The sequence below is a fragment of the Pseudorca crassidens genome, chromosome 11 (genome assembly GCF_039906515.1).
Source record: "Pseudorca crassidens isolate mPseCra1 chromosome 11, mPseCra1.hap1, whole genome shotgun sequence".
NCBI classification, from domain to species: Eukaryota; Metazoa; Chordata; class Mammalia; order Artiodactyla; family Delphinidae; genus Pseudorca; species Pseudorca crassidens.
Genome location: NC_090306.1, coordinates 80,387,830 through 80,410,220, shown reverse-complemented (window position 1 = coordinate 80,410,220; position 22,391 = coordinate 80,387,830). Strand labels below are relative to the sequence as shown.

The window sequence follows — 22,391 nt, the reverse complement described above, 5'->3', positions numbered from 1 at the left end:
TTTTCATGTGTTGCTTGCCATCTGTTATCTTCTTTGATGAAACGTGTTTTCATGTCTTTTGCCCATTTTTCAGTTGGATTGTTTATTTTTTTACTACTGAGATTTGAGAGTTCTTTATATATTCTGGATACTAATCCAACTAATTTGTTGAATTGTGGTTTTGCAAATATTTTTCCCCATCTGTATCTTGTCTTTTCATCCTCTTAACAAGGTCTTCACAAAGTAAAAGTTTTTCATTTTGATGAGATAAAATACATTTTTGTACTTTTTTTTTTTTTGCGGGACGCGGGCCTCTCACTGTTGTGGCCTCCCGTTGCGGGGCACAGGCTCCGGACGCGCAGGCTCAGCGGCCATGGCTCACGGGCCCAGCCGCTCCGCGGCATGTGGGATCTTCCCGGACCGGGGCACGAACCCGTGTCCCCTAGCAGCGGCAGGCGGACTCTCAACCACTGCGCCACCAGGGAAGCCCCATTTTTGTACTTCTTAATGTAGTTTCATGTCTACAGGGAAGATAAATGTTAGAGACCAGTTTCCTGAACACTTGAAGTCTCCCTGTAGAATCCTCTTTAAGATCCATTGCTCTTGAGAAATCAATTGCATGAAATTGTTGCGTTTGCTAAAAAAGGAATTTTAGAAGGCAAGTTCACTAGCCTGCAGAGTTTAAGTCTTTCTACTTTCCTGTTTTCATCAAAATCTTGGCAAGTGGAAGTTTTGAGCTTCTGTGCCAGATGATTGCTAATGCTAAATAAATAGCAGTGATTGTTTTCTTACAGTCATATAGAACATGTTATCTTAAAAATTAAATATAAACATCAGGAGTGCTCATTTCCAGTTGGCTGTAAATCAAGCAGTTAAAATTAGAAATTCATATTCGCCTCAGCCCTGGAAGCTTCTGACCTGCAGTATAAACAAATTTTTATATAGATATAAATTTTAAATTAATTAATTAATTAACTTTTGGCTGTGTTGGGTCTTTGTTGCTGTGCGCGGGCTTTCTCTAGTTGCTGAGAGCGGGGGCTACTCTTTGTTGCGGTGCCCGACCTTCTCATTGCAGTGGCTTCTCTTGTTGAGGAGTGTGGGCTCTAGGCGTGCGGGCTTCAGTAGTTGTGGCACGCAGGCTCAGCACTTGTTGCACACGGGCTTAGTTGCTCCGCGGCATGTGGGATCTTCCCAGACCCGGGCTTGAACCCGTGTCCCCTGCATTGGCAGGCGGATTCTTAACCACTGCACCACCAGGGAAGTCCCTGAATAAATGTTTAAAATCTGATTTATTCTTCTCTTTCCACGCTCTGTCCTTAAATCCTTTGGGGGGAAAAAAAAAGCTTGCTGTAGTTTTTGTCCTATAAATTTTCCCTGCAGAAGGAACACTTTTCCTATATTATTAAATAAAAATGGAATAGGAAAGGAAATTCACTATCCTTTACTTTATAAGAGGCTTACATTTTCATCTTTGAAGTCAGACTTTCCTTTATGTTTAATTCCTTCTCCCTGCTATAATGACATGAAGCCTAACATACCTAAGGAGCTGACTTTCACCAGGAGACAATTTTCTTCCTTTGCCCTACCACTGTACCAAGGATATAACTATCCTTGCATCTCTAGCAACTTTTTTTTGGCAGTCTGTCTCCCTGTCTAAATGGGATGGCCTTTCAGGATCGGACCATGTCTTATTTGTTTTTATAATCCCCAGCACCAAGAACAGAGCCCATCACATCAAAGGTGCTCACTAAGTAATTTCAGAGTTCACAAACTTCAGTAACCAGTCAGTATCTGAAAAATGGCAGCATTCATCGTTCAGCAAATTTTCATCCTTACATATTGTTTGCTCCAACCCCTTGAGGGCAAAAGCTATCTTTTGCTTACGTCTTACTCATTTCTTAAAACCCTATTGCTTGGAAAATAACTAGGCATTTCATAAATGTTGAATCTATCCATTCACTCAGCAAGTATGGACTGAATACATGATACTATGTTAGGAACCAGGAATATACACACTTACCTAGAAGGTATCGTCTTTTCCTTCAGGTAACCTACAATCTAGTTGGGGGGAGGGCACATATAAATTACCACATAAAATATTTAAATAGCATGATAAGATATTATAACTTTTGTGTTAAAATGAGAGGTACAGAATATAATTAGCTAAAGAGTCTGCAGGAGGTCATCTGGCATGGACTGACCAAGGAAGGCTCTCTACCTAGTGGTCTGAGAAAATCCTCTGCCCCCACTAGAATTTTCTGCTCACTTTCCCTCTATTCATGCTTTCCACATTTCCTGCTTTCTCTTGAAATGCCACCCTTTTCATTGTTTTCTTTCTCCCCAGACCCAGCATTGAATGTTGTATTAGGATTTTTAAAACAGGTTTAAGTAAAAAGAGGAATGCCTTGCCTCCTATAACCAGAAAGGGGGGTCTAGCCACATCTGACGTGGTGGGTCGTCTGCCATGATGGCAGCCAACAATTCTCCCATCCCTGTATGCGCACATTACTCCCTACTCCTTCCATCAAGTGGTAGATACTGTTTCTCTTCCCCTTGAGTGTGGGCTGGACTTTTGACTCATTTTGACCAATAGAATGTGACAGAAGTGGAATTCTGCCAGCTTCAGGCTAGGCCTTAAAGAGGTTTGGCACCTTTTATTTTTAATCTCTCGGAAACCAGTCACCATGGAACGAAGTCCAACTACCCTGGTAGAGAGGGGGGAGCCCTGGAAGAAGAACTATAAAATATAAAATATTTTGTTTAAATGTATAAACATATACAAATAGAGACAGAGACCTGGCCAGCCCCATGCATTCCAGCCACCCCCATTCCTATAGGTGCTGACATATGAGGGAAGCCATCTTGCATACTCCTGCCCCAGACAGTGTTAGAAGAGCAGAGAAAAGCCATCCCCCTTGGAGGCTTGCTCAAAATGCAGAATCATGAGCAAATGAATGGTAGTCGTTGTAAGTCAGTATGTTTTAGGGTGATTTGTCATGCAGCAATAGATAGTGGAAAAAGCTGGATCTAGTGCTCTCACAATTCAGTAATGAGTCTTTCTCCTTCCATGGTTCTGTTTTCCTCTTGGAGGAGGCTGTCTTTGTATGTCTACCACATACAGCAGGGCCGCCCACGATAGTAGCAGGCTTATAGTCTACCAGCTTAACCATGCCTACTGGAAGGGCATAGTTCTTTCCCAGTAGTTACAGCAAAAGTCTCAGGGGAAACTCTGATTGGCTCTGACTGGGTCACATGTCTATTTCTGCACAACTTACAGTGACTCTGATTGGCCAAGGCTGGATCACATGCCTCTTCCTGGAGCCAGGGGTCGTGCATGGTCAGCCTCACCTAAACCTCTTGGACTGTGGGTGGGGGTGGGATGGGTCCCAAAAGAAAAATCCAGGCAGTATGTTGAGAATAACGGACTGGATGCTAGGCAGACAAAAATGACAAATATGTACTATAAGAATCAAGTATAATCTTACCTCTTTTTTTTTTTTTAAACATCTTTGCTAGAGTATAATTGCTTTACAATGTTGTGTTAGTTTCTGCTGTATAGCAAAGTGAATCAGCTATACGTATACATATATCTCCATATCTGTTCCCTCTTGCGTCTCCTTCCCACCCTCCCTATCTCATCCCTCTAGGTGGTCACAAAGCACTGAGCTGATCTCCCTGTGCTATGCAGCTGCTTCCCACTAGCTATCTGTTTTACATTTGGTAGTATATATATGTCCATGCCACTCTCTCACTTCGTCCCAGCTTACCCTTCCCCCTCCCCATTTCCTCAAGTCCATTCTCTACATCTGTGTCTTTATTCCTGTCCTGCCCATAGGTTCTTCAGAACCATTTTCTTTTTTTAGATTCTATATATATGTGTTAGCAAAGGGTATTTGTTTTTCTCTTTCTGACTTACGTCACTCTGTATGACAGGCTCTAGGTCCATCCACCTCACTACAAATAACTCAATTTCGTTTCTTTTTATGGCTGAGTAATATTCCATTGTATATATGTGCCACATCTCCTTTATCCATTCATCTGTTGATGGACACTTAGGTTGCTTCCATGTCCTGGCTATTGTAAATAGTGCTGCAATGGGCATTGTGGTACATGACTCTTTCTGAATTATGGTTTTCTCAGGGTATATGCCCAGTAGTGGGATTGCTGGGCTGTATGGTAGTTCTATTTTTAGTTTTTTAAGGACTCTCCATACTGTTTTCCATAGTGGCTGTATCAATTTACATTCCCACCAACAGTGCAAGAAGGTTTCCTTTTCTCCACACCTTCTCCAGCATTTATTGTTTGTAGATTTTTTGATGATGGCCATTCTGACCGGAGTGAGGTGATACCTCATTGTAGTTTTGATTTGCGTTTCTCTAATGATTAGTGATGTTGAACATCCTTTCATGTGTTCGTTGGCAATCTGTATGTCTTCTTTGGAGAAATGTCTATTTAGGTCTTCTGCCTGTTTTTGGATTGGCTTGTTTTTTTGATATTGAGCTGCATGAGCGGCTCGTATATTTTTTATTTCCATTTCTCTAGGAGGTGGGTCAGAAATGATCTTGCTTTGATTTATATCATAGAGTGTTCTGCCAAAATGTTTTCCTCTAAGAGTTTTATAGTGTCTGGTCTTACATTTAGGTCTTTAATCCATTGTGAGTTTATTTTTCTGTATGGTGTCAGCGAGTGTTCTAATTTCATTCTTTTACATGTACCTGTCCAGTTTACCCAGCACCACATATTGGAGAGGCTGCCTTTTCTCCATTGTATATTCTTGCCTCCTTTATCAAAAATAAGGTGACCGTATGTGCATGGGTTTATCTCTGGGCTTTCTATCCTGTTCCATTGATCTATGTTTCTGTGCCAGTACCATACTGTCTTGATTACTGTAGCTTTGAAGTATAGTCTGAAGTCTGGGAGCCTCATTCCTCCAGCTCCATTTTTCTTTCTCAAGATTGCTTTGGCTATTCCGGGTCTTTGTGTTTCCATACGAAGTGTGAAATTTTTTGTTCTAGTTCTCTGAAAAATGCCATTGGTAGTTTGATAGGGAGTGCATTGAATCTGAAGATTGCTTGGGGTAGTATAGTCATTTTCACAGTATTGATTCTTCCAATCCAAGAACATGGTATATCTCTCCATCTGTTTGTATCATCTTTAATTTCTTTCATCAGCGTCTTATAGTTTTCTACATACAGCTCTTTTGTCTCCTTAGGTAGGTTTATTCCTAGGTATTTTATCTTTTTGTTGCAATGGTAAATGGGAGTGTTTCCTTCATTCCTCTTTCAGAATTTTCATCATTAGTGTATAGGAATGCAAGAGATTTCTGTGCATTAATTTTGTATTCTGCTACTCTACAAATTCATTGATTAGTTCTAGTAGTTTTCTGGTAGCATCTTTAGGATTCTCTATATATAGTATCATGTCCTGCAAACAGTGACAGTGTTACTTCTTCTTTTCCAGTTTGGATTCCTTTTATTTCTTTTTCTTCTCTCATTGCTGTGGCTAAAACTTCCAAAACTATGTTGAATAATAGTGGTGAGAGTGGGCACCCTTGTCTTGTTCCTGATCTTAGAGGAAACGCTTTCAGTTTTTCACCATTGAAAATGATGTTGGCTGTGGGTTTGTCATATATGGCCTTTATTATGTTGAGGGAGGTTCCCTCTGTGCCTACTTTCTGGAGGGTTTTTATAAATGGGTGTTGAATTTTGTCAAAAGCTTTTTCTGCATCTATTGAGATTATCATATGGTTTTTATCCTTCAATTTGCGAATATGGTGTATCACATTGATTGATTTACGTATATTGAAGAATCCTTGCATTACTGGGGTAAATCCTGCTTGATCATGGTGTGTGATCCTTTTAATGTGCTGTTGGATTCTGTTTGCCAGTATTTTGTTGAGGATTTCTGCATCTATGTTCATCAGTGATATTAGCCTGTAATTTTCTTTTTTTGTGACATCTTTCTCTGGTTTTGGTGTCAGGGTGATGGTGGACTCGTAGAATGAGTTTGGGAGTGTTCCTCCGTCTGCTACATTTTGGAAGAGTTTGAGAAGGATAGGTGTTAGCTCTTCTCTAAATGTTTGATAGAATTCGCCTGTGAAGCCATCTGGTCCTGGGCTTTTGTTTGTTGGAAGATTTTTAATCACAGTTTCAGTTTCAGTGCTTGTGATTGTTATGTTTATATTTTCTATTTCTTCCTTGTTCAGTCTCAGAAGGTTGTGCTTTTCTAAGAATTTGTCCATTTCTTCCAGGTTTTCTATTTTATTGGTATATGGTTGCTTGTAGCAATCTCTAATGATCCTTTGTATTTCTGCAGTGTCAGCTGTTACTTCTCCTTTTTCATTTCTTTTTTTTTTTTTTTTTGTGGTACGCGGGCCTCTCACTGTTGTGGCTTCTCCCATTGCGGAGCACAGGCTCCGGATGCGCAGGCTCAGCGGCCATGGCTCACGGGCCCAGCCGCTCCGCGGCATGTGGGATCCTCCCGGACCAGGGCACGAACCCGTGTCCCCTGCATCGGTAGGTGGACTCTCAACCACTGCGCCACCAGAGAGGCCCATCCTTTTTCATTTCTAATTCTATTGATTTGACTCTTCTCCCTTTTTTTCTTGATGAGTCTGGCTAATAGTTTATTGACTTTGTTTATCTTCTCAAAGAACCAGCTTTTAGTTTTATTGATCTTTGCTATTGTTTCCTTCGTTTCTTTTTCATTTCTGAACTTTATGATGATTTCTTTCCTTCAGCTAACTTTGGGTTTTTTTGGTTCTTCTTTGTTAATTGCTTTAGGTGTAAGGTTAGGTTGTTTATTTGAGATGTTTCTTGTTTCTTGAGTTAGGATTGTATTGCTCTAAACTTCCCTCTTAGAACTGCTTTTGCTGCCTCCCATAGGTTTTGGGTTGTCGTGTTTTCATTGTCATTTGTTTCTAAGTATTCTTTTATTTCCTCTTTGATTTATTCAGTGATCTCTTGGTTATTTAGTAGTGTATTATATAGCCTCCATGCGTTTGTAATTTTTACAGTTTTTTTTCCTGTAATTGATGTCTAGTCTCATAGTGTTGTGGTCGGAAAAGATACTTGATACGATTTTAATTTTCTTAAATTTACCAAGGCTTGATTTGTGACCCAAGATATGATCTATCCTGGAGAATGTTCCATGAGCAGTTGAGAATAAAGTGTATTCTGTTGTTTTTGGATGCAATGTCCTATAAATATCAGTTAAGTCCATCTTGTTCAATGTGTCATTTAAAGCTTGTGTTTCCATATTTTCATTTTGGATGATCTGTCCATTGGTGAAAGTGGGGTGTTAAAGTCTCCTACTATGATTGTGTTACTGTCAATTTCCCCTTTTATGATTGTTAGCATTTGCCTTATGTATTGAAGTGCTCCTATGCTGGGTGCATAAATATTTAAAATTGTTTTATCTTCTTCTTGGATTGATCCCTTCATCATCCAAGATCATCCATCATCCCTTCATTGTTATGGAGTGTCCTTCTTTGTCTCTTGTAATAGCCTTTATTTTAAAGTCTGTTTTGTCTGATATGAGAATTGCTCCTGCAGCTTTCTTTTGATTTCCATTTGCATGGAATATCACTTTCAGTTTGTATGTGTCCATAGGTCTGAAGTGGGTCTCTTGTAGACAGCATATATATGGGTCTTGTTTTTGTATCCATTCAGCCAGTCTGTGTCTTTTGGATGGAGCATTTAATCCATTTACATTTAAGGTAATTATTGATATGTATGTTCCTATTACCATTTTGTTAATTGTTTTGGGTTTGTTTTTGTAGGCGGTTTCCTTCTCTTGTGTTTCATGCCTAGAGAAGTTCCTTTAGCATTTGTAGTAAAGCTGGTTTGGTGGTGCTGAATTCTCTTAACTTTTGTTTTGCTTGTCTGTAAACATTTTAATTTCTTCATCAAATCTGGAATCTGAATGAGATCCTTGCTGGGTAGAGTAATCTTGGTTGTAGGTTTTTCCCTTTCAGCACTTTAAATATGTCCTGCCACTCCCTTCTGGCTTGCAGAGTTTCTGCCGAAAGATTAGCTGTTAACCTTATGGGGATTCCCTTGTATGTTACTTGTTGCTTTTCCCTTGCTACTTTTAAGATTTTTTTTGTATTTAATTTTTGATAGTTTGATTTTATGTGTCTCAGCCTGTTTCTCCTTGGATTTATCCTGTTTGGGACTCTCTGTGATTCCTGGACTTGATTGACTCTCTGCTTTCCCATTTTAGGGAAGTTTTCAACTATAATCTCTTAAAATATTTTTTGAGTCCCTTTCTTTTTCTCTTCTTCTTCTGGAACCCCTATAATTCGAATGCTGGTGCGTTTAATGTTGTTCCAGAAGTCTCTGAGACTGTCCTCAATTCTTTTCATTCTTTTTTCTTTATTCTGCTCTGCAGTAGTTATTTCCACTCTTTTATCTTCCAGGTCACTTATCCACTCTTCTGCCTCAATTATTCTGCTATTGATTCTTTCTAGAGAATTTTTAATTTCATTTAGTGTGTTGTTCATCATTGTTTGTTTGCTCTTTAGTTCTTCTAGGTCCTTGTTAAACGTTTCATGTATTTTCTCCATTCTATTTCCAAGATTTTGGCATCATCTTTACTATCATTACTCTGAATTCTTTTTCAGGTAGACTGCCTATTTCCTCTTCATTTGTTTGGTCTGGTGGGTTTTTACCTTGCTCCTTCATCTGCTGGGTATTTCTCTGTCTTCTCATTTTGCTTAACTTACTGTGTTTGGCGTCTCCTTTTTGCAGCCTGCAGGTTCGTAGTTCCCATTGTTTTTGGTGTCTGCCCCCAGCGGGTAAGGTTGGTACAGGGGGTTGTGTAGGCTTCCTGGTAGAGGGGACTGGTGCCTGTGTTCTGGTGGATAAGCCTGGATCTTGTCTTTCTGGTGGTCAGGACTGCATCCGGTGGTGTGTTTTGGCGTGTCTGTGACCTTATTATGATTTTTGGCAGGCTCTCTGCTAATGGGTGGGGTTGTGTTCCTGACTTATTAGTTGTTTGCCATGGGGTGTCCAGCACTGGAGCTTGCTGGTTGTTGATTGGAGCTGGGTCTTAATGTTGAGACAGAGATCTCTGGGAGATCTCTCAGTGATTGATATTATGTGGGGCCAGGAGGTCTCTGGTGGTCCAATGTCCTGAACTCGGCTCTCCCACCTCAGAGGCTCAGGCCTGACACCTGGCCGGAGCCCCAAGACCTTGTCAGCCACACGGCCAGGTATGTGGGGGAGTTTCTTGGCTTTTGGGAAGTCTGAGGTCTTCTGCCAGCATTCAGTAGGTGTTCTGTAGGAGCTGTTCCACATGTAGATGTATTTTTGATGTATTTGTGGGGAGGAAGGTGATCTCCACGTCTTACTCCTCCACCATCTTGAAGGTCCTCTCTGAGCCTCAAGGCCCTGGGCCTCCTGTGGCCCGTTCCCGACTCCCGCCCACCCAACCCTGCGCTGATGGCAGCATTGCGGCCACTGAAGTCTGGGCACCTGGACAGGTGCCTGCCAAGCCTGGCCTCTACGGGTCTGAGGTTGTCTGCAAGCTGGTCTCCAGGCCCCCGGCCATCCTCAGCCCGCTTCCCACCACGGTGGCTGCGGCCAGGCTTCCAGAAACGCCATACCTCTTTTATGAACCTTTTCTCATCATTCCAAACTTTAAACTCTTACAGCTCAAAAGACCTGTTCCAATTCTTTTGTGCTTAGCCTGTGCCGCCTTATTGTGCCACTTACACTTTGGAATTAAATTCTTATTTCACACCCTAGATTTTGTACTTTTGTCTTCCTTATTGTTCTGACTGCATTCGCTACTTTAAAAATTGTGATTTTTTTAAAAATTACTTTTTTCATAGAGGCTTTTGGAGGTTATTATCAGAGGCACAGACAATTTCTTACATTGAAGAAGAATTTAAGTGTTCTGTCTGTCTCTGTCTCTCTGTCTCTCTCTCTCTATGGGTCTGACAAAATCCTGGGCATTGCCTCCAAAAGAAGGTGCATGGTCTCTTTTCCCCGTGGATCCTAATTCCAAATGGGAGAGCCAAATGGTGATCAGCACTGCTTGTTTTCTTTCTTTTCTGGGGAGCTTGCTCTTGTGCTGTTTAATTTGGGCTTTTAAAAACATTATTTTGTATGAGTGCCCAGTAGAGCAGCTTTTGGGCAACTAGCTTATAAAATAGATCTAAATGATCTAAAAAACAACATTCTCTGTTAATTAAAACTGAAATGAGCCTAATAAAATTTTAATTCATCCTTTTTACGGAGGGTCAGCATTTCCAGAATGGAGCTCTTCTAAGCAATACCAAGACAGTAATAGAAATGGAAAGTAGATGACTGTTGTCACACCAACCAATGCCCAACCTTGATTTGTCAGGGACCTTACTTAGGTCTGCCCTCTCGAAAGTTACACACAGACACAGTTATACACACACATGTACACACATACACTTGAGCAATATAATTTCTATAGTCCTAAGTACCTGGAATAAATGAGGTATCAGGCAAATGGGGGAGGGGAACCCAGAGATAGACTCTTGTAGATCTCAGAATGGATCTTTATAAGATTAAATTGACATAAAGACTTAATAATAACAGACTGTCTTGCCTTTGTATCAAAATTTATACCTGTAAAAGTGCTATTACATTTGTGTATTTGAGATGATACCACCACCACTGGTGACTTAAATCCAGGATTAAGAATACCATCATTGTATGTGTCCTTTGAGTCTTTGTTGTCTTTAAAATTTTAAATTATGAAATATTGTGTATGTGTGTAGGAGTGAATACATAGCCAGTATACCAATAGTCTTTCATTAGGGAATTCCCTGGTGGTCCCAGTGGTTAAGACTCCATACTTCCAATGCAGGGGGCCCGGGTTCTATCCCTGGTCGGGGAACTAAGATCCCACATGCTGCGCAGTGTGGCCGAAAAATAAAAAATAAATACATAAAATAATATTCAAAAAAATAGCCATTCATTAAATATGGCAGTATTTATAATCTTGTATTCCTCTCCTACTGTATCCTTCTGTATCCCCCCACCAGAGGTAAATACTGTTCTGAAATTTGTGTATATGATGTTCTTATGTTTCTTAATAGTTTATATATCTTAGGTCTCCTAAAAATTGTCATTTATCCTTCATATTTTAACTTTATCTGAATAGAATCTCACAACAGGTAATTTTACATGGCTTGATTTTTTTGTTTCTCAGTATCGTTGGTGAAATTCATCCATATTGATTTTCTTAGCTCAAGTTTTGTTTGTGGCTTATCTTTTCACTTTATTATTATTTCTTTTCATAAGCAGAAGTTTTAAAACGTTAATGTTGTTGAATCTTTATGCTTTTTTGTGAACTGCTTTTTATGACTTGAGATCATAATGATATTCTTCCATTTTCTTCTGGCAGTTTTAAAAATTGTGTTTTCTCCTTTAGGTCTCTAACCTATCTGGCATTGATTTTTTGTATATGCCTTGAGGTAGGGATCCATTTTTTTTTTTCCCCCAAGTGAAAAGGCAGAGCACGTCACTCCATTCCTTTGCTTAAAAATTTCCAAATCTTCCCATTTTCCTCAGAGTTCTTAAAATGGCCTAAATGGCCCTATGTGATCTAGTCCTTTGAAATGTCTCTGATTTCATCTACTGTTGTTCCAGAGAACACTAGCCTCCTTGCTCTTTCTTGAACACTCCCAAATGTTCCTGCTTCAGGGCCTTTGTACTTGCTGTTCCTTCTTTCTGCAGTGTTCAGATATTTACATGGCTGGCTGTCTTTTTCCCAAGTCTCTGCTCAGATGTCACCTTATCAGGGAGGCCTTCCCTGGCCACCCTAGCTAAAATCACACACGCGCACTCACATTTCATATCTCTCTTCTCTGCTTTGGAGTAACTTACCTGAAACACTCCCTGGGCCTGGTGCAGTTGTATCATATACGGTGGGGGGTGGGGGGAGTATTTTAAAGTGTTGATTTAATGTTTTGAACGGTTTTAGGATTGTATGGGCTTTTCTATTTCTTCTTAAATTAGTTTTAATAAGTTTATCCTTTTCATTTAAAAATATATCTTTTTATTTTACTTTTTGAATGGTTAATATATGTACACAGTTCAAGCATTCAAGTTTAAAAAACATATACAGTGAGAAATTAATCCCCAACCCTCCTTTTAGCTACCTAGTTCCTCTCTCCTTCCATCAGTTTCTTGTCTATTTCCCTAGTTTCATGTTAATCCTCCCAGAAATATGCTATGCATATTTAAGCATATACATATATTGTTTTTATATAAATGGTGGAATACCACATATATTATTCTGCACATTGCTTTTTTCACTTAATTGTATATGTTAGAGATATTTCTGTAGCTATATATAGAGAGCTGCCATTCTATTACAGGTACCTAACACTCCACTGGATGCCTGTATCATAATTTATTTATTGCGGTGCACGGGCCTCTCACTGTTGTGGCCTCTCCCGTTGCGGAGCACAGGCTCCGGACGCGCAGGCTCAGCGGCCGTGGCTCACGGGCCTAGCCGCTCCGCGGCATGTGGGATCTTCCCGGGGCACGGGGCACAAACCCGTGTCCCCTGCATCGGCAGGCGGGCTCTCAACCACTGCGCCACCAGGGAAACCCTATCATAATTTATTGATACTTAGTCTCCTTCTGAAGGACATTGAGGTTGTTTTCAATTTTTGCAGTGGCCTTCTAACCAGTGTCCCTTACCCATCTTTAATCAGTGTTTCACACAGTTATCAGATATTTCCTCTTCTTAAATTTCCATCCTGATACTGTCATGTCCCCATTCAGAAACCTCCAGCAGCTGACCAATACCCAAGAATAGGGCTGAACTTCTTAGCCTTGAAAGTAGAGCCCTGCACCACATGGTGTCCACCTACTTTTTCGTCTTTCTGTTCCTGAAGAGACTCTCTAAACTGATGACTTGAGGTTTTCCAAATGTACCCTTGTTTTTATGCTCAGTATTTTTCTTCTGCCTGCACTTCCCTCCCTGCTCAACGCATTGAAGGGGAGGAGCACATCCCTCCTTCCTTCTAGACTGGTCATGTGCACTGCACTTTAAATATTTCAACTCAGTCTCCCACTAGTACACCCTTCATAACCAGACCAGGTGTTCTGAATGTCTCTTCTAGACGCCATATTTCTTGTGAGCAGGGACTCTTCCCTGGAAATAGGGAATACTAAACTGAAAAGATATGTCTTGACTTTTAAGCAGCTTCCAACATAAAGGTGAGCCAGACATGCAAAATTAAAATACACAACACCACAGATCGTTGTTTAGGGGGAAGTGTATTCTTTGCTCAGTGGAATCAGAAGAAGAAAAATATGTGCTTAAAAAACCCCCCAAAAAACAAGAAAACCCAACTCTGGTCCCTACTCCAGGGCCTGGCACATAGAAGATGTCCCGTAAGTGCATTTGGAATAAGAGTAACACGAAAGGAAGCATTTAAGGCAAGCCTCACAACATCTTGCCAAAAATCCATCTTTTATCATAAACATACAGATTAAGTCAACAAGTAGTGGAGATGTCGCTCATCTCTTGAGGAAAAAGGGCAGTGTGGGAGGGGGTGGAATCAAGTTTCAGCCAGGGAGGGAGGCAAACAGCAGCACCTGGAGAGTAGTCTCGTGCGGGCGGGGCGCGCAGGGGGAGGGGCGGAGAGGGGAAGGGGGAGGAGACTCTTGCGTCCCTGCCCCGCCTTCCCCCCCCCACCCCAAGGCGGCGGCGGCGGCGGTGGAGGCGCAGGGCGGCCGCCAGGCTGTCTGTAGCATCTGCGGTAGCCCGCGCCGCCCCCTGGCCGAGGCTCACCCCCGGCGAGCCCGAGCCCGAGCCCGAGCACGGCAGGCAGCTCGCGGCGCGGCGGCACGGGGCCCCGGGAAAGTTCCCAGCGCGAGCGCCGAGATGCCGGGCAGCGACACGGCGCTCACCGTGGACCGGACCTACTCCGACCCGGGCCGGCACCACCGCTGCAAGAGCCGGGTGAGAGGCGCGCGCGGAGTGGCGGTGGGGGCGCCCGGCCGAGGGGCGAGGCCGGGTGGGCTTGGGCTCCCGCGGGAACGACGTCGCCCTGCGCGTTTCTCCGCCTCCCTCCCTCTCTTCCCGGCGGCCCCGAGTCCGGGCTTCCCCGCTCAGTTCGAGCTGACGGGCTTGGGAAGTGGGGAGTGGGAGCCCGGCCCGCGGTTCCGAGATCCCAGGTCCCCCTCCCGGGCGGGGGTGGCGCAAAGCACCGCCCGCCGTCCTCTTCCGCTCGTCGGTCCCGGCACGCCCGGGTCTCCCCGACGGCCGGTGCTCCGCCGCCCTCTCTGCCAGGCAGCGCCCGCCGCGCGGTGGGGGACGCGAGGGGATCCCGCCATCCGCGGCACCGTGTTCGCGGAGGACGGCCTCCTTCCCTCTTTGTAAGCTCTGGTGCTGCCGCCGCGTCTCCGCAGCCGTCGGGGATTTCGGGCTCGGGGCTGGTGGCCGGAGCCCGCGCGCTGCGCGCGGCCGGAGCGCGGAGGGGCGGCGGACCAGCTTCCCGGTTTCCCGCGGCCGCTCCTCCCGGCTCTGCCCCAGTGAAAAGTCATTCTGCGCGCTGCTTCTTCAGAGTTTTTAGCCGTGCGGAGCCGGCGCCCTCTCCATTGTTTGCAGGGTAATTTGCTGTTGCTGATTTTGGCTGTGGGCGAAAATAGCTTTTCAGAGTATGCAGCGGAGACGAGCCGTACAGTGCTTGAACGTAGAGGGAGGCCTCAGCCTGAGCGCTGGTCCCTCGGGGATACCTTTATTCTCCTGAGGTGTTCAATCGTCCAGGCTCGACACTTCACTCTCCCCTTGGCTGATTGAAGTGCCGTTTAGAACAGCAGCTCCTCCACCCTGGCATTTGTTCGGGCGGGGGATACCTGGGGGTGTTCTTTGCCCTGACCGCTCACTTGTCCGATCTCAGCCTTTGAGTGCCAGCCTCCCTGCATCAGGTTCACGGAGGTAGGGTCGTGCTCGCATCGGTTAATCAGTTTAACAGAATGATTTAAATTTTTTCGGATTAAATATATTTAGTGGAATAATACTTACCTCCTGCATCCAGTTCACTCTACCCTCCCCCCAAATAATTCTCTTAATCTTTTAAACTTTCTTTAAAAGTTCCATACAGTTTGTCATGAAAATAACTAGAAACTCCATTTGGAAGAAAACATTGATAAAAGATCTTTGGTTACCTACAGTTAGAAGTTTTTGGAGGGATGGCTGCTGGTGAATACAGTGTTAAATGCGAAGAAAGGTGAAGATCTTTTTCTAACGCGTTTGTAATTGGGAGGGGTGGCTCATAATGTTGTAGCTGACAGAAGAAATTTCAGATTTGAAAAAAAATGTGGAAGCTGGGTTTCTCTTGTCACAACTGTGGTGATCTTCGCGTAAACAACAGGATTAGTAATCTTTGAGGGATGGATGGCTCACTGAGCCCATTTAAGCAATTTGGCAAAACTCACGGAACTTTCCAAAACTCACTCTTTTTACTACTGAGATGGAAAGTGGCAAAGCAGATGTGTAAGTCAGCTGAAGACTTTATCTCTCCTGTACCTGCCATTGTTCCATTTCCACAGCCATTTTTTCTGTTAAAGGACCGCAACCTTATGTGAAGGGTGTTTCTTATTTTGTTTAAAATTCTACCCACAGTATCAAACTACTACATTGTTTTGTTAGCATGGAGATACCTGGTTTTTATATAGACCGCGTATTAAAACTGAGTTAGACATTATATGTACTGATTATTCTAAATGAGCTTATTGGGCAAATGAAATCTGGTGAGGGCTGGAAGAAATTGGATCAAAGAAGGCTAGAGCTTCAGTGGACAGGGATCACAGGTTCTACAGCACTGATGACGCTGAGATCCCCGTTTAAACTTCTTGACTGTCTGCTTTTAGGGTATTTATTGTTGAGACAGTGGGGAATAGAAAGAATGAGTGGCATTTTTGAAAACTCCTAAGAGCCTTTCTCAAGTGGGGCTGATGTAATTTTGGTCTGTCCTGAAGGCAGCAATAAGTCTGCTGTAATGAAGGAAAGGTAGCAGTAAGTTTCCTGTGCAGCAGGTAGCCCATTAGATGATTCTAATTCCTCTTTTGTGGAACGCACTTAGATGTAGCTGTAAAGATTTATTTTCTTTACACTTCGAATGTGTATAATGCCGAGGGAAAACATCAAGTGGCATTAAGGTTTAATTTCTTGATGTCACCTTCTTGACTTAGCAATAAACCATCTAGTACAGGATTTAAAAATAACTTTTTTATGGACTCATTTGGTAAATGAGCTCCCCTAAAAACACTATAATGAGAACTGGAGGTGCATGTGAAGAGCTGATAAACTTTCAGAGATATGCAGATTCCTCCCAGGCAGGGGCTGAGACTATGAGATCAAGTTCTCGGTTACCGAACGGTCATTTTTTGAGTTCAAAATTGATACTTTGTTGAGAAAACAGGGAACATACACATCTCTCTTGCTGAGCTTGTTTAAGCCTTTGAGACTGGAATAATAATGAGGCAGTGTACTATTTTAACAGTGTACAAGTCTATTTTTACAGCCAGGTGGATTAACCTAAATTTTTCCCCCCTCAGTGAAAATTTAATATAACTGATGAATTCTGTGGTTGTCTCTAAGCTGACAAGTCAGGATCGTTCACATTTTTAAACTTCATCTGGGTAAAACTCAGAAATGGTACATGTTAAAACTCAATGCACTCAATGTAATATCCCTCTGCTTTAAAATAAAGAGCATCTGTAATTAGAATCCTGCTTTCTTTTTTTATGTCCTAGATAGTTAAAGCCTATTATCTTTTTATTTATTTATATTTTAAAAATATTTATTTATTTGGCTGCACTGGGTCTTAGTTGCTGCACACGGGATCTTTAGTTGCGGCACGCGAACCCTTTGTTGCGGCATGTGGGATCTAGTTCCCTGACCAGGGATCAAACCCAGGCCCCCTGCATTGGGAGCATGGAGTCTTAGCCACTGGACTACCAGGGAAGTCCCCTATTATCTTTTTAAGAATATAGGCAGTCTGCTTTCTAGACAGCAACTGGTCTTTATTCATCAATTATGTCTGAATCAAATTTTTGTTAGTCCTAATTTTAAATGTCCTAAAATACCATCTTCAGCCACTTGGGTATCAGTGGTGAACAGCTGTGGCCCTGGGAGCAGAAGACTTGGATCGTATTCTGGCTCTTCACACTTCCCAGCTGGGTGACGGCTGGAGCAGGGTCTCACCTTTCTGAGCCTCCAGTTCCCCATCTATAAAAGGTGATAATAATCCCTACTTTGGGGAGTGATTATGAGTCTTCAATAAGAGAATTTGTAAAAACAATGGTTGTGTATACTCAGGTATTAGCTGTTTTTCTCCATATATGTAAGGTGGATAATTTTTTTTTCTTGCTCTGTTGATACCACTAATCAGAACTGCTAGTTGTCCTGAGTGCCTGCCTTCCCCCCATCTCTAGTCTGTCAGCCATGCCACTGGATCTTTGACATTTCTCTGGAATTGGTTCCTTCCATGTTCCCCAGTTATCCCACCTTAGTTTAGCCACTTAAGACCTCAGGAAGAGATAACTGGTACGTTAGCTTCCTCTTTGGTCTCTGATGTCATCAACTTCTATCCATCTAGCCTGCAAGGACCAGACTGTTCTGTCTACAGAAGCACTTTCATTGGGCTGCCCGCAGAAGACAGATTCTATGCTAGTAGTGCTGCTTCCTAACCATGTCACCTTGGACCTTATAGTCATCCTAAGTCTTAGTTTCCTCTTCCACACCATAGAGGTGTTGTGAGTAATAAATGAGTAATGTCTAAAAATGCCAGGTCCACAGTGACAACTCAATAGATAGTGGCCAGTTGTTGTTATTACTATGTAAGACATATTCATAAGCTTGGAAATGAAAAGACTCTAATTTTGTGAATATAGAGACTTTTCTGGCACTTTTAGCATTTGGTACCTCCCTCCATTGCACATTCCTCATCAGTTGATTGTTTACATGTTTATAAACTATAGACACTGGCACTTTGAGAGCAAGAAGTTTCATTCAGCAAATATTTGTGAGCACCTTCTCTGGGCTAGCTGCAGGCATCAGGAATATAAGGGTGAATGAAACAGTCTGGCCCCTCTGGAAACTTAGTATCTGGTGAGTGTATCTTATTTATACTTGTGGCCCCAGGAAATACCCTTCTCTTTTACAGGAGGAAATGATGATAGTAAGTAGCCTCTAGCATCTGAAGTAAAACCTGTGTTGGGCATGGTTGCTACCTGCAGTACATCTTTATACATGCTGTGGTTTGGAAATTGATCCAGAATTGCACGATGAGTAATGGCCAGAGGCAGTCAGGAAGAAGCGGATGTCAGATCCCTTCTCACCATGGAAATGGTTGGGCAGTGGTGTAGTAAGTTGAGTAATGGCCAGAGGCAGTCAGGAAGAAGCAGATGTCAGATCCCTTCTCACCATGGAAATGGTTGGGCAGTGGTGTAGTAAGTTGATGATCGCATGCTTACTCCCTGGGCAGGAACCGGAGTGAGTGGAAACTGAACTTCTGTTGTAGGTGACACTGACCTGGTGAAGTGGTAAGCTGAGTAAGTGATGTGTGAGTACACTTTTAATCAGTGATTTGTTTTATTCTCAAGAGCTAATTAAAGGAACGGTGAATAGATGAATGTCCAAGTCAGAATTTTCTTAAGTGCAACACGAACGATTGATGCGGTGCATGTTTTTTGAGCGATGCTTTGCTGCAGTCTCACCGGTTCTCCCTTTAGATCGGAGCGTACTGCAGTCCACCAGCATGCTTGCTTGTCACATCCACTGTAGAACACCAAAACAGCTCCTCCCAAGTTGGATCGCAGGACTTCTTTGCTTCAGATCCACCGCCTGGATTTCCAGGGCTGCTCTTAAGGTCCGAAATCAGCCTCATCTTTCTAGGTGGATATTGCCCAAGTCTTAACTTAGGAGAGGCTGTAGCTTTCAGCCCTGCTGTTTCTTAACTGTGTTTTCATGTTTTCAGCAGAGAGGCGGGTGGTGAGAGAGAAGAGAACCATGGATCACTGTACTGTGAATCAGAATGAGGACTTCACATTCCTCAGAAAAGGAACGTCATAGTTGTGCATGATCTGTACATAATCCAGCTGCTTCCACTGACTTGGGGGAGGGAGATGCTACTTGAAGGAGAATGTAGTGTGTGTGTTGATTATTCCTCTGTAAGAAGGCAAAAAGTACGTAAATGAAGAAAAGAATGCAGCAATGGTGGTAATAGCCAACGTGTACCAATTCCTTACTATACACCAGGCACAATATTAAGCACTTTAAATGCACTACCTCCTTAATCCTCACAATATCCTATTTATAGTTCCATTTTACGGATGAGGAAGTTAAGGCCCAGATGGGTTAAGTAATTTGTCCAAGGCCCTGTGGCTATTAGGAAATGGTGGAACCAGGGTTTGATGAACCCAGATCTAATAACAGAGCTGGCATTTTAACCACTTCCCAATCTTGTGCTTTTGAGCTGAGTATTGGAGAGCAGCTCAGTCTTATTTTATTTTTTTGTCTGCGTTCGGTCTTCATTGCTGCATGCGGGCTTTCTCTAGTTGCGGCGAGCTGGGGCTACGCTTCTCACTGCGGTGGCTTCTCTTGTTGCGGAGCGTGGGCTCTAGGCGCGCGGGCTTCAAGTAGTTGCAGCACGTGGGCTCAGCAGTTGGGGCACACAGGCCCTAGAGCGCAGGCTTAGTATTTGTGGCACACAGGCTCAGTTGCTCTGCAGCGTGTGGGATCTTCCCGACCAGGGATCAGACCCGTGTCCCCTGCATTGGCAGGTGGACTCCTAACCACTGCGCCACCAGGGAAGTACGAGCAGTTCAGTCCTAATAAGCCTGCTGATTGCTTGGGGATGGATTGCTCAACTTCCACAGGGTGCCCAGCCAAAATTGTGCGCTCGGGATTCTTAGGACACAGCACTTTGCCAGTGCTTTGCAGATAGTTGTATGTCCCCAGTAAGCATTTGGAGAATGCACGATTTATGAACTTTTTATAATGCCTAAGATGTAAGAATTTTGACAGTAGTTGGGGACATCTTCAAGGCTGTTAAATAAGCTTATGATTTAAAGACATTGTCAAGGAATCTTCTACCTGGTCTTTGGTCTCTGGAGGATGAGCAGTTGAAGTACACGAGGGTCGTTCCTCCTTGTGACAACTGAGTCACGTTCTGGCCTCACAGGATCTCCCTGTAGGACTTGAACTTCACTGAGCTGAAGGCATACGCTTCTCATACTTAAGGCAGAGGGTTGGTAACTTAGACTCAAAGGTTTCCCCGTGTTAGAACTGAAGGAGAATTCAGACATTAACTCCAGACCATTCCACTTGCAGAAGTAGGAAAGTGACATCCAGCCAGACTGTAACCGGTGAAATTACGTAACTAATACAGACTGATTAGGACTAACCATTATACCAGCTTCTCTCTTAGAAGAGAATTTCTTTAAAGAAAACTGCTTAAAACATTGTTAAATACCAAGTTAATTGCTAAGTTACGTGTGATAAACATCTCAAAATTGAACTCGGGTGAAATGGGAATTTCTAACTATTTTCAGTAGAGAATTAATTGATGAACAGATTTAAAATTTTGTGATTTTTAGGTGAAAAAGGCTGACTTTGAATGATTTAGTGTTGGGCCATTATCCTTCTGAATTTATTTCCAGATTTTTGGTGGGGCTGGAGTGAAGAGGAGGGGTAACAGTTCATATATCAAACTACTTAGCTGCACTGGATCTGCCGCCACTTTTTAAAAATTATCTTTTCTGAGGTCACTTTTATTGTCATTTTTTTTTTTCAAAATAAAGTTTTGAGAAGTGAGTTCATCTTTGTCTGACCTTCTACCTGTTGGGTAAGGGTAGTGGGAAAAAACATATACCACATGCAGAAGTCTTGGAATATATCATATACGGACTTCACTTAGAATTCATCCCCAGTCTTCTGTCACCTCTGAAGCTCTCCGTTCCTGTGAGTCTCTTTTGAGAGCATCTTCCAGCACCAAGTGGCTTTGGTATATATAATTTCCATATAACAGAGCCTGTAAACACAAACCGAAAACATCATCTGGTTCTTCGCTGAAGAAATAGTCATGTGCTGCAACCCCGGGGGAAGACGGGGATGGGGTCCATCGGCCTTTTGAGAGATGGCACGTCCAGTGCCCATCCCAGGGACATGCCTCCCTGAGTGAAAGTGTGTGTGGTTCCTGTCTTAACATGCTGACTTGAGAGCCCAGCCTAGGTGTGGCTTTACCCCAGCGTACCCAGATGTTCCACAGGCACCTCGAAGTCTGTGCGTCAGACTTAACTCGTTCTCTCCAATCCCCCGCAATTCCTGATGAATACTTTTCCCATACAGCCAGCCCCCAAACTGGATGCATGGGAAGCCCTGTCAATCAGCCCCCCTCGTCCACCACATCCAGTGGTTTACTTCTTAAATTTTCTCAACCACTTTTTCCTTTTTATCCCCAACCTCACTTAACGCAGTTTACTTCTAGATTTGAGGGCTGGAGTGAAGGGTTCAGAGTCTGGACTTTGGAGCCAAGCTGGAATGTCAACTTCTCCACCTACCAGCTGTGTGAATGACTGTGAGAAGTGGCATTGGGAAACCCATCACAGCGTTTGTTGTTCTGACATTGAGTCATTCTTTGTCTACCGCAGAGTTCCCCAGACTTCACTCATTCCCACGCCTCCTCCTAACAGCTTCGGGCCACCTGTACCCTTATTTACTTAATATTTCTAAATCAATTCACTCCTTAAAATTTTATCTTTACAGTATTCATGTGACTACTCTAGCTGAATACTGTCTGGGCCTCTGAGGCCTGCAGCACAGATGAAAAAGATTAGCAAATGCGGGAGCTTTGTCAGGGAGCTGTTAGTGCAGAACAAGACTTTCTCCTGGACTGAAGCAGCTGTGTTGGATTGAGGACTGTTTTCAAGGGACTGACTCGCTCCCGGTGATTCTGTGTGTTTAACGCTTTCATTTTTGTCCTCCTAAAATGATTCAGAATCATTGAGGAAAACACTGGTGTTCATGTATCATCTCCCTTCCTTTATGAAACAGTTCTCTTAGACCGTCTGCCTAGAAAATGCTTAGAAATATATATATTTTCTTCTCATGGATTGTGAAAATTTGAATAATTGAATGTTTTGGGATGAACAAAAGTGCACCCTGTTGAGTTGAAGGCAGTCTTGTCTGGGTAGGGATACTTGGGAGAGGTTGGGAAGACAAGAGTTGTGTTCCAGGCTGTGTTTCTAGTCTTCCCATGACCGAGGGAAGGCCTGAGGCTAAAGAATGGATATCCAGGAGATGCGGATTCTTCGGGAGATTCAGGCAAGGACAGAAAGTGGGTGGAGAAGAAATTTAAGCTCTGTGTTTCTCTGAAGTAAAGTTGAATCTAATTAAGCTGTATCTGT

The 22,391-nt window shown here is 43.0% G+C and overlaps 1 protein-coding gene across 3 annotated transcripts in view; it reads left to right on the top strand.

The window, feature by feature from the left end:
- TMCC3 (transmembrane and coiled-coil domain family 3) overlaps positions 1 to 22,391 on the top strand; it is a 266,192-nt gene that overhangs the window by 183,910 nt on the left and 59,891 nt on the right. The window contains exon 1 of one of the 3 annotated variants that reach the window (XM_067697563.1): positions 13,672 to 13,938. The exons of the other annotated variants lie outside the window; for them this stretch is intronic. Coding sequence (XP_067553664.1) covers positions 13,861 to 13,938 — 78 coding nt within the window. The 5' untranslated portion in view covers positions 13,672 to 13,860. Of the gene's footprint in view, positions 1 to 13,671; positions 13,939 to 22,391 lie in introns of those variants that run through there. 3 annotated transcript variants of the gene reach the window in all.